Source organism: Peromyscus californicus, unplaced genomic scaffold, assembly GCF_007827085.1.
Source record: "Peromyscus californicus insignis strain IS unplaced genomic scaffold, ASM782708v3 Scaffold_6__1_contigs__length_162567912, whole genome shotgun sequence".
Lineage (NCBI taxonomy): Eukaryota > Metazoa > Chordata > Mammalia > Rodentia > Cricetidae > Peromyscus > Peromyscus californicus.
This window is the reverse complement of record NW_026294584.1, coordinates 75562874-75578763: the sequence shown is the minus strand read 5'-3', so window position 1 is coordinate 75578763 and position 15890 is coordinate 75562874. Positions and strand designations below refer to the sequence as shown.

Below are 15890 nucleotides of genomic sequence, written 5' to 3'. Positions count from 1 at the left end.
CTCAAATTCAATTCCAGAAAAGCTAATTTAAAAAATTCTTTGGGGGTGGGTGGGTATAGCTCACCCACTTAGCAGAGTTCCTGGTTCGATACCAATTCCTAAAAAATAAAAAAAAGAACAAAACACGCCCCCTCAAGCAAACCAGCAAACAGAAAAGTCTCTTAAAGCTATTTGGAAAACATAACAACACAAGATATAACTTATGATACCACTTCAAAACACAAAATAGGCAAATAATACAAAAATTTTCAGAAGCATAAACACTCAGAAACACAAATCACAGTTATAAAGATACAACAGTTAAGAGCCACATGAACAATATTCACAAATGAATACATCAAAAAACTGATTGTAGAAACAAACAGCACTGCTTGGCAGGCGTGAGCAGCAGCTTTAGAAGTCTGGTTGTCTGAAATAAAGTAAAGAATAGCCCAAATCCTTCAAAATGATGGTCAAACTTCACAATGGCTCACCACCAGATATACAGTCACCCAAAGAACTAAGATCTTGAGAAATTTCATCTTTTATAATGCATTTGTATAAAAAGGAAATATCATTCCTATTGAGCAAGTTTTAACGTTTTTATACACATGCACAAAGCCAGTGGTAGTATAGCAGACTCTCACTATGTCAGATTTGCAAAAGTTCAACAAGATTAAAAACAAAGAGACAAGATCAACCAAAAAGAAAAAACTTTGGAAGGCTTCAAGTAATTTATGTCCAGTATCAGAAGCTATAGAAAGATCCACTCAAACTCACATTAGCCTATGGAAATACCGTCATAGACACAGTTCTCTGGGTCCTCACTGTACCTAAGACAAGGCACCTATACCACATATGATCACACCAGCCCTTCTCCAGAGGGTCATCTTTCTGACCCTTTGTAGCTTTAATCTCTGGAGACTGAAATTTTCAGAATTTTAGACTTTGGAGATTTTGATCTTATCAAATTTGGCTATTCAGCATCATGGTGTTTAGGATTCTGTATAGCATCAATCCTGTTTCACTTACTAATGCAGAGATATGATATTTTATTTTCTGTTATGCTAAGGAAACATACTCTTCAGAATGCATTTGTGGTGGTTTGAAAGAAAATGGCCCCCAAAGAGAGTGGCACTATTAGGAGGTGGACCCTTGCTGGAGTAAGTGTGGTCTTGTTGGAGGAAGTGTGTCACTGTGGAGGCAGGCTTTGAGGTCTCATATATGCTCAAGTCACGTCCAGTGAGACACACCATTTCCTGTTGCCTGTACAAGATGCAGAATTCTCAGCTACCTCTCCAGCACCATATATGCCTACACGCCTCCATGTCCCACCATGATGACAATGGACTGAACTTCTGAAAACATAAACCACCCCAATTAAATGTTTCCTTCACAAGAGTTGCCATGGTCATGGTGTCTCTTCACAGCAATAGAAACGCTAACTAAGACAGTATTTATATAAACAATCATCATACGTCAGCTCCAAATAGAACATATTATAACTAGACTTGCTTCACACTTTTTTCTTCAGAGAATCTAGCCCTGCAATTCTATCAAGATTTATCAAAGTGACAAGACAAATGGGTGAAGGCACCGATACTAGAAGAGTCAGGTGTTGGGAAATCTTCGCTAGTCCGTTTTCTATACCAAAATCAAGTCCCGGGAACTCCCTCCCTGAGTATGGGCTGCTCAGTTCATGACTACAAAGAAGAAACCTCCAAAGATCTACTACCTAGAAACATGGGATGTTTGGGGCAGCGCCAGCATATGAAAGCCATCACTGTACAATGGCATAATTTTAGTACATGACATGACAAAAGACGTTATCCTCAAACTCCTGATGCTGGAAGCTTTCAAAAGGGACATACCACACAGGCAGTCTGAGTGATTAAGGGAACGATGATGGGAGACAGTTTGCTGGTGGCAGGGACTAACCTGGACCAGATTCATGAAACCAAGTGCCTTGAAGTTCTAACTAGGACAGCTTTCTTGGCTGAAGACTTCAATGTAGAGATTGATTTAGGTTGTCCAAATCCATGTACATAGCTGCCGGTTCTTCCAACAGTGTCTGCTGTGGGATGGTCTGTATGTCAAATGTGTTGCTGATTGGTCAATAAATAAATCACTGATTGGCCAGTGGCCAGGCAGGAAGTATGGGTGGGACTAACAGAGAGGAGAATTGAGAGAACAGAAAGGCGGAAGAGAGACACTGCCAGCCGCCATGATGACACACAGCATGTGAAGATGCCGGTAAGCCACGAGCCATGTGGCAAGGTATAGATTAATGGAAATGGGTTAATTCAAGATAGAAGAAGTAGTTAGCAAGAAGCCTGCCACAGCCATACAGTTTGTAAGCAATATAAGTCTCTGTGTTTACTTGGTTGGGTCTGAGCGGCTGTGGGACTGGCAGGTGAGAGAGATTTGTCCTGACTGTGGGCCAGGCAGGAAAACTCTAGCTACAAATGGCGCCCAATGTGGGGCAAGAGTTTCCACCTAAAACCTGAGAAAAAAGATTCTAAAACGGAGCTAAAAACAGTTCCTAGTTGTTTCTCTCAAGTTAGTGGCAGCCTGCGTGTTTGAGCTACTATGGCGAACCAGGCAGGAGTTCAATCTGTAACTGACTGTGAACAATCAATTGGCAGGTGAGAGAGATTTGTCCTGACTGTGGGCCAGGCAGGAAAACTCTAGCCACAGGTGTCAAGCTCAGTAGGTTTAAAAAACATATTTATTTATTTATTTATTAGCACACATATGCCATAGCAGCATGTGGAGGTGAGTGGACAACTCTGAGAGAAGGTTCTTCCCTACCAGGGACCAAACTCACGTTGTCAGGTGTGCTCACAAGTACCTTTACCTGCTGAGCCATCTTGCCAGCCCATTTTTCAAAAAGATTGATTTTAATTTTATTTATGTACTTATTTTTTAGGGTATGTGAGTGTCTGTTCAGCAGGTTTCTCCGGTAAGGTTAAAGAGAAGAGATAATCTCTAAGAGAAAGTAATCAGATTCTAAGTGTTCCTGATAAAAAAAAAAAAAAACCAGGGCAGACATTAACAACCTTCATGATGACAGAACCGCACTCATCCTCCCTAAGAGTGACTGCACCATGACAGTTTTCACAGCTTTCCTTGTGCTGGGTCAAATCATTCACACGCCAGTCTTTTGAGAAACATATCGTAAAATGCTACCCCTCCAGCCTCGGCCTCCCAAGGTAAAAGGTAAGAAACGACAAAGCAAGCTCTGGACTTCATGCCTGCTGTGCCCTGTGCCTTCCTGCCCCTTCTCACAGACTAAGCCAAAGTCTGGTAGAAGTGTGAGCTAATGTCAAATTGATGGGGCAAATCAGCAGACGGAGAGCTCTAGGGAGAACAAAGAAAAGAGCCACTGGAGGGAAAAGTTCCGACCACGGAACTTCAACCCGCTAGTACGCAGACAAACGAAACCATGCCGCAGGATACCCAGTTCTCAGACAGGTTTGCAGAGCCAAGAGCAGCCAGAGCTGTCACTGCAGCCTTCTCTAGCAACCCAAGCGAATCAGTACTGCTTGTGTCTCCTCTGCTCTTTTCCATGTTCTCAATTCCTTGATGCTCCCACCCCTCCATTCCTCATGAGTTCTTGGGACTGGCATTTTATATATATATAAAATGGCAATCCCATTTCTAGAAGGTACCTTAGAAACTTCTCCTTTCACCTTAAGCATTTTTTTTTTCTGGCACTAGGAGCTAAACCTAGGCTACACCCCCATGCTCTGTAAATACACTATTTTTTGAGACAGAGTATTGCTTTGAACTGGCTGTGATGTGAGGGCTACTTTTAAGCTCCTGGTTCTCTTGCTCAGCCTCCTTCATACTGGGATTACAGGAGCTCATTACTATAGGCAGCTACGCTTGTTGTTTTGCGGGGCTAGGATTGAACTCTGAGATTCTGGGACCCTAGACTAGCACGGTGGTACCACTGAGCTATACTGCCAGCCCATGTCCCAACTTAAAATCAGCACCTTTTCCCATTAAAAAAAGAAGCCCCTCTTTCCCTCTCAAGCCAGCTGTGGTTAACTGTTTGCTGCCCCAAATCAACACCGAAAAACTCAAGAAAAGGGGGACTCAAGAGCTCACTCCCCCCAAAATGAGAGTAACATAAAAAAATGTGGCTTGAGTCAGGCAGTGGTGGTTCACACCTTTAATCGCAGCACTTGGGAGGCAGAGACAGGTAGATCTCAATTTCGAGGCCAGCCTGGTCTACAGAGCTAGTTCCAGGACAGCTAGGGCTGTTACAGAGAAACCTTATCTCCAAAAACAAAACAAAAAAATGTGTCTTAACTACTGCGAAAAGCACTCTGATAGTTCCTCACAAAGCTAAACATGGAATTAGCACATGAATCAGCAGTTCTACTCCTAGGCATACATCAAGGTAACAAAAGTTTGTGTCTACACAAAAACTTGCAGGTAAATGTTCTCAGCAACACTATTCATATTCCAAAGCTGAAAAGCTCCAACTGTCCATCAACAGAAGAATGGAGAAACAAAATGTGATGTATGTGTACAAAGGAATATTACACAGTGGCCTATCATAGAACAGTATGGCAGACAACAGAATGTTACACAATGGAATATTACCTGCCAGTGTAAAAAATGAAACACTGCTCATGTTATAACAGAGCAAATCTTGAAAACATACCAAGTGAAATAGACAAAATGAACCACACTGTAAGATTCCACGTTTTAAAAATATCCAGAGTAGGTAGCATGGTGGTACATAATTTTAGTTCCAGCACTCAGGAGCCAAAGATTGTGAGTTGGAGGACAGCTGGTTCCAGGCTACAGAAGGGCACCTTATCTCAAAAAAAACAAAAACAAAACAAAAAAAAATCCAGATGGGGGCGGAAGGCAGACTAGTGTTCACCTAGGACTACTAGTACGGAGAGCAGGGATAAGATAACAAACTGCCCTGCTGTTCTTTAGGTGGTGAAAATGTTCTAAAAGTTGACTACAGTGACAGTCACACAACTTTAAACACACTCAAGTATATTTTAAGTATTCTTTACATGGGTCAGTTGTATAGTATAGGAACTTTTTATCACTCTATCAATGAACTTTTTGAAAATCTCTCATTTCAGTAATCTCCCCCACTGTTACCTCTGGACCCTGACAAGGCTCAAAGTTCCCTTTTGGTAAGTGGGTACATGATAATGAAAGCAGAGATTATTCCTGAGGAGCTGTGCCCCTCCCCTTTTATTTTCTAAAGATTTCTTTCTTTCTTTTAGGTGTATGGTTGTTTTTGCCTGCGTGTTTGTCTGTGCATGCCTGGTGCCTGTAGAAGGCATTAGACTCCCTGAAACTGGAGTTACAGATGGCTGTGAGACGCCACATGGGTCCTGGGAACCAAAGCCCGGTCCTCTGAAAGAGCAACCAATGCTCTTAACCACTGAGCCACATCTCCAGCCCCAGGACGCTCTTTTAATTTCCTCTCTTGTCTATGCAGTAACACAGGCAATGATTCAAGCAAGTGCTGTATAATCTACATGCTTCAATACAACCAAACTCGCACATATGTTGCTTTCCATCTAAGATCCCTGTGTGAGAGCAATGAGAACGGGTCCCCACATCAGCAGCCTAACTTTTAGCTCTTTACCTTCCTTCAGCTGGTGACAGTTCCTTTAAATCTTCCAAGCCAGGTTTTACATTCAGTAACTTCTTGTAGAGAGCCAATGGGAAGTGGAGATCAACCACAGTGGAGTTGTAGATAGCTAGTCCACAGGTTATGCCAATCAAGTGAAACCAGTTGCGCTCTACAAAACACTGTCAGGGGGCACGTAAATGTATTAGAAAGAAATAGTGTTGGAAGACTCGAAATACTCTACCACCTGCTCAAAATGTTTCAGTATATTAGATTGAAGCCCATATTTATATTTACGCTCTGAGGCAGAGAAACTTCCCTGATCAAAGTTCGTTACTGTTAACAGATGCAATGCAAAGTGAAGCACCCGTAACTCTTCAGATGGTATAGAAACAGCTGCCTATTGTCTCCAGCAGGGCGCTTCAGAGACCGTTCTGTGATGATGGAACCCTTCGATTCTGCACCAGCCCTGACCGTAACCACTGGCTACATGTGTTGACTAAGTACATGAAGTGAATCTTTATTAGTGAATTTTAACTTCAATCATCAGATGACTAGCTACTATCATTGAGGACAATAAATCTAAGGAGAAAACTCTAGGAGCCCCAAATCCCTAAATTATAGGCTGGATGAAATAGGAGTCCCTAAAATGCAGGAAATCTAAACCAGGTACTAATGCATGCTAGATTAGTGCTCTACCATAAAGCCACACCCCCAACTCTAGCAATAGCATCTAAAACTTAGCTCTCCTACTGAATTTTTTTTAAAAAAAAATAAAAGTCTATGTGTACATATTCAAACACAAACTACCATCATTAAAAGAATATATATGGCCGGGCGGAGTGGCGCACACCTTTAATCCCAGCACTTGTGAGGAAGAGGCAGGTGGATCTCTGAGAGTTTGAGGCCAGCATGATCTACAAAGCGAGTTCCAGGACAACCAAGACTGTTACAGAGAGAAACCCTGTCTCAAAAACCAAAAAATGAATATATATGGTACTACCAATGCCCAACACAATATAAAACCATTTTTTTCTTTCTCTCTTTTTAAACTTTTCACTAAAGCATTTTCCTGGCCTTTTAGATAGAATTTATTAGTTGTAAAGGATGATCCCATCATGCCATCATACTCTGATTAGGATCATCCCATCACTTCCATTTCATTGACTCTTAGTTTGGTTCCAGACCAGCCTATCCTGTGCTTCTTATCTGTGTTATTGAAACCTGGTTTACCCAGCACTATAGAGATGTCCAGGCAATGGACATCAATGCTCAGGTCTATTTGATACCTAGATCAACATGTTTCTGGGTCTCTGTGATGATGAATCTTGTTAACCTGGTTGGAATTAACTAAGAGACATACATCGGGGTGGGTTTATGAGGGCATTTCTAGGAAGGATTAGCTGAGAGCAAAGACCCTCCCACAGAGCTGGTGGAACCTTTCAGAGTTCTGGGGGAAAAGCAAACTGTCTTGTTGCTTTTCTGTCTTGTTGAGATTGTCTACTGCTGCTGCTGCTGCTGCTGCTGCAACCATCAAACTCCAGCTTCTTTGGGTTCTACTGTAGACTAAAAAGCAGTGGTCTCCAGGAATCCTCCAGGCCTTCCCACCAAACTAGAACTGCTAAAGCATCCAGTCTCAAGGACTGACCAGCTGTTCTACCATACAGACATCCACTGTTGACTACTCAGTCTAATAAAACCTTTATATAATCCATATTCATCTTGTTGGTGCTGGTCCTCTAGAGAAGCCTGACTTATTCAATCCCTCGGCCAAAGTTTCCAGTACCCAAGGGTTGCTTTTTCCTAACTCATTCTCTGGCATTTACAATTCAGGATTTCTTCTGCCTTGGCCCACAGACCATATAGTAGGTGGTATTTTTTTTTCTCATTTATCTTAATGCTCAAAGAACCCATAATATATCTAGCATTGGAAAACACTAGTGTCTGGCCTGTGAGTTGCTCTAATACCTGAGCTGACCAGGTCAGTGTGCATCCACTGCCCAAACATGTGGCGTTCCATGTGGGTTCCCCCTCTCACCTGGATCCTGTGCTATTACAGAGAACAGGGAGAGCTAAACTAATCTTTTAAATTATTTTGGCTTGTTATGTGTCTGAGTGTTTTGCCTACATGCATGTCTGTGTACACATGCATGCTTGATGCCTGAAGAGGCCAGAGAGAGCATCCCCTAGAATTGGGGTTACAGATGGCTGTGAAGCATCATGTGGATGTTTGGAATCAAACCTGGATCCTATGTAAGAGTACCCAGTGCTTTTAATCACTGAGCCATCTCTCCAGCCCCTAAAACTAATTTCTTTATCAGACTTTTCCTTTTGCCCTTCATGGATACTATGGCCCGGATCTGACCTACTAGAAATGGCATGGCGGCTCATGGCTAACAAAATGCACTATGAGTCTTGAAAGCAGGTCCAGTCTGAAGGCTGGACGTGTTAGGCATTTTAATGGTTAATTTTGCAATGTTAGAAACCAAGGGGCTAGTCTGACAATAAACGGGAAGTTTAGTGCAAACAGTGTCCTGAATTGTGACATTATGAACTTACTGTATCTGAAAACCACAAGAGATGTGAATCTTGATAGTAGGTAAACATCCCATAGATGGGATTCAAAAGTTCTTTTAACAGCAAAAGAAAGAACTCCTTTGTAACACCACCAGCATCGACTGCTTCTTCCCCATCAAAGATCACCTTGAAACATGAAAACAGAAATGAATACTTCAGGGAAAGCAATGGCCAGCCTAAGACTCAACTATGCTACCAAGCAACAGCCCTGTCTGAATAACTGACTGAAAACAGGGGCTGTGTGTAATAAAACCTGGAAGTTCTAGGGAGAACAACCAGATAGACAGGTAGGATTATTAGGGCTTTTTAAAAGTCTCTTTTTTATGTGTGTGGTTCTAGTAGTTGAACAGGAGCTATACACATGGCAACCAAGTGCTCAACAAGTCCTCTTTCACGGGGACACACACAAGTGAATCCAGCACTCTCCCACTGAGCTACGCGTCCAGTCCTTGTTACACTTCATTCTGAGATCAAATCTAACCAAGCTGTCAGGAATGCCTGTGAACGTCCCATTCCTCTACTGCAGCCTCCTGATTAGCTGGGATTAGAGTTGTGTCTATGTGTCCTTATAAGAACATTTTGGAGACAGTAACAACGTGAGATAATCAGTTCAATCTGTTGCCGACTGTGGTTCCGAAACTTCTGAAACCAGCATTTATGAAGTGATTTGCAACAGAGATAGAAGTCATTTAATCTTCAACAACTTCAAGTCATTCCTTATTTATTTCTCGGGAAACTTGCTGCATAACCACGTTTCACACAGAGCCTAGAGCATAGTAGGCAGTCTTATGCACTAATGCACAGTCTATGGGAAGAGATATTTTATCACTAATTACATATTGCTAAACTTGCCTATACTAGGAAGCCAACAGCTTTGCAGATGACTTCACACATTTCCATCTCTCCATTTCTCCCTGACCTTCTTCTGTCTCTTAGATCCTGGACATCCTAACCTTGCTAGGTGAGATCTTAGTTGTTGTGTTTTGTCAAAGTTATGTCTTATATGACTGTTTTTGGTAGTCTAGAGCAGGCACGCTCCAGACAGTCGAAGCATAGCCCAATTATCTCTCAACAACCCAAGAGCATTTAATCTGATGCTCCAATGAAATGTTCCTCCTGGTGATTTGACAAAAGGAGGTGATTAGATTCTTGTAAAAAGGTTGGAGCCAATGACGAATGGCTGCCCTCTGCATCTCAGCAAGATCTCTGCTGCCATGTGCTCATGAAGGAACAAGAGGAGTACACTCAATTGGCTCACTTTGAGAGGTTTCTTCAGGTCAATGTCAGAATGAATGCTCAGCTCTCTCAGGGCATCTCCAACAAGGTGGTTCCTGCGGACATGAAGGACCAGGAAGGGGCTTCTGGCCAGCAGAGGCTCCAGGGTGAGAAGCATGAAGACATTCTGCAGGTTGGCTCCATTGACTGCCACCTGGAACAGAATAATCAAACCACTTTGAACACAGCGCACGGCCCGGATGGACAATCTCGGAAGCACAGACACTGACTGCCATTTCCATTTGGCCTTTTCTCCAAAACCTTAACTTTTTCACTACTTAGGTTTACAGGTCACATCAACCTTTCCAATATGGACACAACAAGATTACCTGAAGTCACAGGATCAAAATAACTAGGCTCAGAAAAGTGATTTCAACTCATCAAGAATAAAGTAACAACGTGCTTGAAGAATTATGGCAGAGTACATGAAAACACGATTCTCAAAATAGCAGAAAAAGATACCAACAGTCACTGTGAAAAATGTCCATTTCACTAGGAAACCAGCAACTCAACAATGTCATAGCTGTATTCATATGAAAGCAGACATACATAGACACAAGACTGGAGAAAGATAAAAAGAAATGGAGAGACAGAAAGACAAATGAAGACATATCCATTAACAGGAGGGCTTAGTAGACCTGCATTGCTAATTCACCAATATCTTTATATACATTCAAACAAAATATATTTTATAATAAAATCAAACTATTAAACAAACCTCTTTGGATTCATTAAAGACCACCAAGTTCCATTTGATTATCCCCTTTGCATCAGGTCTGCAAATTGTGGCCCCACAGCCTAGGGCCTGGTTTTGCATAACTCTTGTGCTAATAATGGTTTTCTAACATTTTAAATGCTTGAGGGGTAATATTTACAATACAAAAATTATATAAAATTCAAGCTTTTGCCGGGCGGTGGTGGTGCACGCCTTTAATCCCAGCACTCAGGAGGCAGAGACAGGCGGATCTCTGTGAGTTCGAGGCCAGCCTGGGCTACAGAGCGAGATCCAGGACAGGCTCCAAAGCTACACAGAGAAATCCTGTCTCGAGAGACCAAAAAAAAAAAAAAATCAAGCTTTTAAATATACATAAAGTTTTGCTTTGATTTTGGGATGTTTTGATGTTCTTAGGTTTGTTTAACTCCGTTTTTCTTTTCTGAGTCTGCCATCTACAAAAGAGTTAAATGGTTCTTAATGGAGACACAGGGTCCACAAAGCCTCAAGTGTTTACTACCTGGCAGAAACAGAAAATAGCTATGACTCCAAGTCTACAATAAATATGCGTTGAACATAAAATTACTGAACCTGGCATGGTGGTACACACCTGTAATCTAAGCAACAGGGGCCTGGAGAAAGTCCAGTATTCAAAGTAACCTTGATTACATAGTGAACACAAAACTAGCGTGGAAAGAAACTCAACTCAGGAGGTGAAAGACCTTGACAAAGAAATGTTTAAGGTAGGGGGGAAAACATGAAAACAACCCCAGAAGATAAACAGAACTGATACAACAAAAACAACCATTCTCCCAAAGCAATATTGAGATTCAATACAATCTACATCAAAATCATTTTTCAAAATCACATTGTTTTCTGTATATTAATATAATTTGCATATTAAACAACCCTATAACAGTATGATTTAATATAGTTTGTGCAGAAGAATAAAGAAAAAAATTTCAGATTACCAAAATAAACCCACATAGCTACTGACGCCTCATCTTTGACAAAGATGTCAAAAACATACATTAGAAAAAAAAGATAGCCTTTTCAAATGGTATTGGTAAAGCTGGATATTCACATGAAAAGAAAACAAAAACAAAAACAAAAAAAGACCCTAGATCTAAATCTTTCATCCCTGTACAAAAATCAACTCAAAATAGATCAAAGTAAATTTAATGTAAGACTTGAAAAACACTAGAGGAAAAGGTAGGTCAAAAACGACTTCAAAATGGAGATACTGTCAACAGCTTTCACAAAAAATAATCCCAAGAATTCACTGATGGAGCTGCATAAAAAAGTCTTTTGCACAGCAAAGCAACCAGCAGACAGCCAAGGGGCTAGAGATATGGCTCAGTGGTTCAGAACACAGGTTGCTCTTCCAGGAGACCCATGCATCCTCATGACTCTGGTCCCAGGGGATCTGACGCCCTCTTCTGGGCCCACTGGGCACCAAATATGCATGTGGTGCACAGACACACAGTCAGGCAAATACTCATGTACACATAAAATTAAAATAAAATAGCTGAAAAAAAATGGGAGAAAAATCCTTGTCAGTTAACATTCCACAGGAGTATCTTGAATTAGTTTTTTGGTTGTTGTTTATTGTTTGTTTCTTTATTTATTTTGACATGAACTAGAGTCACCTGGGAAGAGGGAGCCTCAACTTCAATTGCTATGGCCATGTCTGGAGCATTTTGACTAATGATTGATGTGGGTGGGCCCAGTCTACTGTGGGTGATACTATCCCTGGGCAGGTGGTCCTGGGTCATTTAAGAAAGTAGGGTGTTGCTAGAGTTTTCCTGCCTGGCCCACAGTCAGGACAAATCTCTCTCACCTGCCAGTCCCACAGCCGCCCAAACCTGACCAAGTAAACACAGAGACTTATATTGGTTACAAACTGTATGGCCGTGGCAGGCTTCTTGCTAACTGTTCTTACAGCTTAAATTAATCCATTTCCATTAATCTATACCTTGCCACATGGCTCGTGGCTTACCGGCATCTTCACATGCTGTTTGTCATTGTGGTGGCTGGCAGTGTCTCTCTGACTCAGCCTTCCACTTCCCAGCTTTATTCTCCTCCTTGTCCCGCCTATACTTCCTGCCTAGCCAATGGCCAATCAGTGTTTTATTTATTGACTAATTAGCAACACATTTGCCATACAGAACATCCCACAGCAGTAGGGAGAAAAGAGAAGAGGGGAAATAATAAAATTATATTTTAATGAAAATTTAATACAAATAATTTTTATATACAAATAACTATTAGAACTAAAAACACACAAAAAGAAAGAAGCCGAGTAGGCCACAGAGAGCAAACCAGTAAGCAGTGTTCCTCCATGATCTCTGTTCCAGTTCCTGCCCTGACTTTCCTCACTAATAAGACTGTGACCTGGGAGTTGCATATACATAAAACAACTGAATGTGGACCACGAGAAGAAGTAAAAGGAGGAAATGACCCTGAAAACGTTAGTGCTACCTGCATCTGTAACTCCGCATCGGTCTGCAGCATTTTGGTTTTGGCTTGGGCATCGAAGACGAAAGGGTAGGCGCAAAGGGTTACAGTATCCTAGAAGAAAACATGTCGGCATGTGTTATTACAGAAATCTACAGAGAACACTGGAGATACATCAGTATGTCCAAAAGGCATCATTTACCTGTATGATAGACGCTCTGTTCTTCTGTGGAAAAAAACAAAAAAAAGACAAAAAAAAAAGACAGACTCTTACTTGAATTATAAAAGCACAATTTTAACATCCTCCCCCCAAATATAAAATATATATAACAAATCTTTTCACATTATCTGGTTTTTCAGTCATCAACCTAATACCGTTTCAATAGGTGACAATGTTTTGATAAGAAAAAAAAGATGTTTTGATGGACACAGACTGAAAAAAAAAAGAACAAAAATCTTAAAAAAGAGCAAAACCTCTTTTTTTCTTTTAAAATTGTTTAACTTTTTTTTCTTTATTTTACACACTGACCACAGTTTCTCTGAGCAAAAATTTCTTAAAGATACAAGATTTTTAAGGTGAGTTACTGGTTCTTCGTAATTCACAGAACTGATTGAATTCTCGCTGTAAGAAATCTAACTCCAGTTGGCAGAGTGGCATGTGCCTATGCTCCTCACACCTGTGAGGCTCAGGTGGGAGAACTGCCAGCTGGAGGCTAGCCTGGGCTACATGGCAAATGTGAGGATAACACTTGAATTCCAGTGACAGCTGCTCAACCTGGCATACAAGGAATGTTTTCTCTGCCTCCTGCGCATGTGCTTAGAGAAGCCAACAGTAATGCTCATACTAGATCAAAGTATTTTGCCCATAAAAGCTGCTCTATAAGGCCAGGCGGTGGTGGCACACGCCTTTAATCCCAGCACTCGGGAGGCAGAGCCAGGAAGATCTCTGTGAGTTCGAGGCCAGCCTGGTCTACAGAGTGAGATCCAGGACAGGCACCAAAACTACACAGAGAAACCCTGTCTCAAAAAAACAAAATAAATAAATTAATTAATAATTAATTAATTAATTAAAAAAAATCTGCTCTATAAATTTGGAAGATGATTCTATGATTCTGAGTCATAGTAAACAAATTCAGCCACGATGAAATGCATGTAACAGGTACATTATTGCTTTTCTGTCAGGAAAACTTCTGAAAAAAAAAATGTTATTTGTGGAGATCAGGCTGTACACTGCACTAAATTCCTCCATACTGCGAGCAGCAGCGGCTCTCAGTTTTGTCTTGCCTGGGGGGACTCCATTTTACAAAGCATCAGCTGGCTTCATTCTGAGTGTAAACACAAGGCAGGATGACAAGGACGCTGCCACCACCTGTCCGGGACGGTCCATGAGGTGTAGACTGATAAATGATTTACAGGAGTAGACAGCACTTGTCAACACAGGTTATGAACACGAGCACATGGTGGAATTAAAACTATATGCACAAAATCAGGCCCAAGAACTTATTAAGCATGACAGACCAACAAAAGTATAACATACTTCCCTGGACCCCACAAAAAGAAGGGTATCTTAACAATAAAGTAATAGGATCCCACTCACAGAGCACCCTGTGAGCATTTCAAGGGACTGCCAGACAGAGAACTCCCCGCTATCCCTGGGGCTTCAGCGCAGCTCAGCCATAGCCCACGTCAGCTCAGCTCAGTCCCGACTGTTTGCCATGGCCTATTTTGAGTTGCTATTTGTCCATCCAACCATCTGTCCACTTGTCTGTTTACCCATCTATCTGGACCAGGTCCTGTGCCTCACCTTAATGATCCTATAACCCTGCAGCTGGGCTCCATGCTATGACTCATTTTCAACCCTATGGCTCAGTTCTGCTGGCCTCCAGCAACAATCCAGTTGGGTTCGGCAACCCCGGAGGCACCTGTAATACAGTTCTCTGCATCTGCTTCCCATAACGCCTCTGCACTCTGTGACTTTTTGAACTCTTCTGTAGCCATTATGTAACCTGCATGCATACTGTGTACAATGTAATCTGGGATTTCGAAAGGAATACTAGTAATTAGATTAGAATAAAAGAACTTGTAATTTGCTAGTAATGGTCTGCTATCACATGATAGCTAGCTCTTTTGGTCAATTTACAATCTTCAGAAAGGCAGACCTTTGAATATATTGGTAAGGGTGTTAAGAGGGGCAATGACCCACCCTAGAAGTGGACGGCATCGTTCTATGTGGTGGGATCCTGGCCAGAATAAAAAATGAGAATGTCAGACTAGGGGTACAGCTCAGTAGAGTGCATGTCTTGCACATATAAAGTCTTGAGTTTGATTCCCAGCACTACATAGAGAGCATGATGGTGCATGCTTATAATCCTGGCACTCAGAGGTGGAAGCAGGGATACATAGTGAGTTCCAGCCCAGCCTGGGCTACAGAAGACCCTAATCTCAAAAAAGAAAGCCATCTATGACTGACTTCCTGAAAGATGCTGTAGAGCCAGCTGTTCCCACAGCATGTCTCCGCCACCAGGAGGGACTGCATCCCTCGGAACACCTTTAAGTTGCTTTTTTCAGGCATTTAGTCACAGCAATGTGGAAAATAACCATAAATGGGAATCTATTGCTAATCAATAAACGGACACTGTGGAAAGACACAAACATGTCCATCTATGTTTCTAGCATGGTATGTTCGTGATAGTTATGCAATAAATATTATTAACAGAAACGCAAAAACCAGCAATAAAGATCATCTTGATCTCCAACATTTGTCAAAAGAAAACAATGAACACATTATTCATGCTTAGAGATCCGACATGCTGCTGATGCTTTAATGTCTTCTAGAATGTCCTGTGTTTTTAAATGATTTTCTAAACAAAATAAAAACACATTCTGAAAGATCTCTTCTTATTGTGTGTTATTACCCAATTTACACTTATCTGTTAATAAAGGCACGGGTGGGTTGTAAACTCCTAACTGTACAAGCACAGTGGGAAAAGAAAGAGCCATTTTTTTTTGCCTGGTAGATGCTCTGTTTACTAAGGAAAAAGTCAATACTTCCCTAGTTTGCTGCATAATAAGATTTAACAGCGCAGGGAGAAAAAAGCCGAGTCATCCCTGAAGGCCTGCGAGAGAGCTCTGAGCCCTGCCTGGGCCTGGTGGCTGTAGTCCTCATCTACAATGCTGGAACATTCGTTTCTGGGGGGTACACGCCAGCTCACTACACTGAGTCCATGACACTCATAAGCATGTGACTGACTATAATATTTTCTTACTTAATGTGTA

At 41.6% G+C, this 15890-nt stretch overlaps 1 protein-coding gene across 4 annotated transcripts in view; it reads right to left on the bottom strand.

The window, feature by feature from the left end:
* The window catches only part of Herc3 (HECT and RLD domain containing E3 ubiquitin protein ligase 3), a 103915-nt gene that overhangs the window by 28569 nt on the left and 59456 nt on the right, over positions 1-15890 (bottom strand). For all 4 annotated transcript variants that reach the window (XM_052719161.1, XM_052719162.1, XM_052719159.1 and 1 more), the window contains 5 exons: positions 12817-12840; positions 12639-12728; positions 9429-9599; positions 8153-8296; positions 5609-5775 (listed from right to left, as the gene is read on the bottom strand). In XM_052719161.1, the coding sequence (XP_052575121.1) occupies positions 5609-5775; positions 8153-8296; positions 9429-9599; positions 12639-12728; positions 12817-12840 (596 nt within the window). The remainder of the gene's footprint in view (positions 1-5608; positions 5776-8152; positions 8297-9428; positions 9600-12638; positions 12729-12816; positions 12841-15890) is intronic.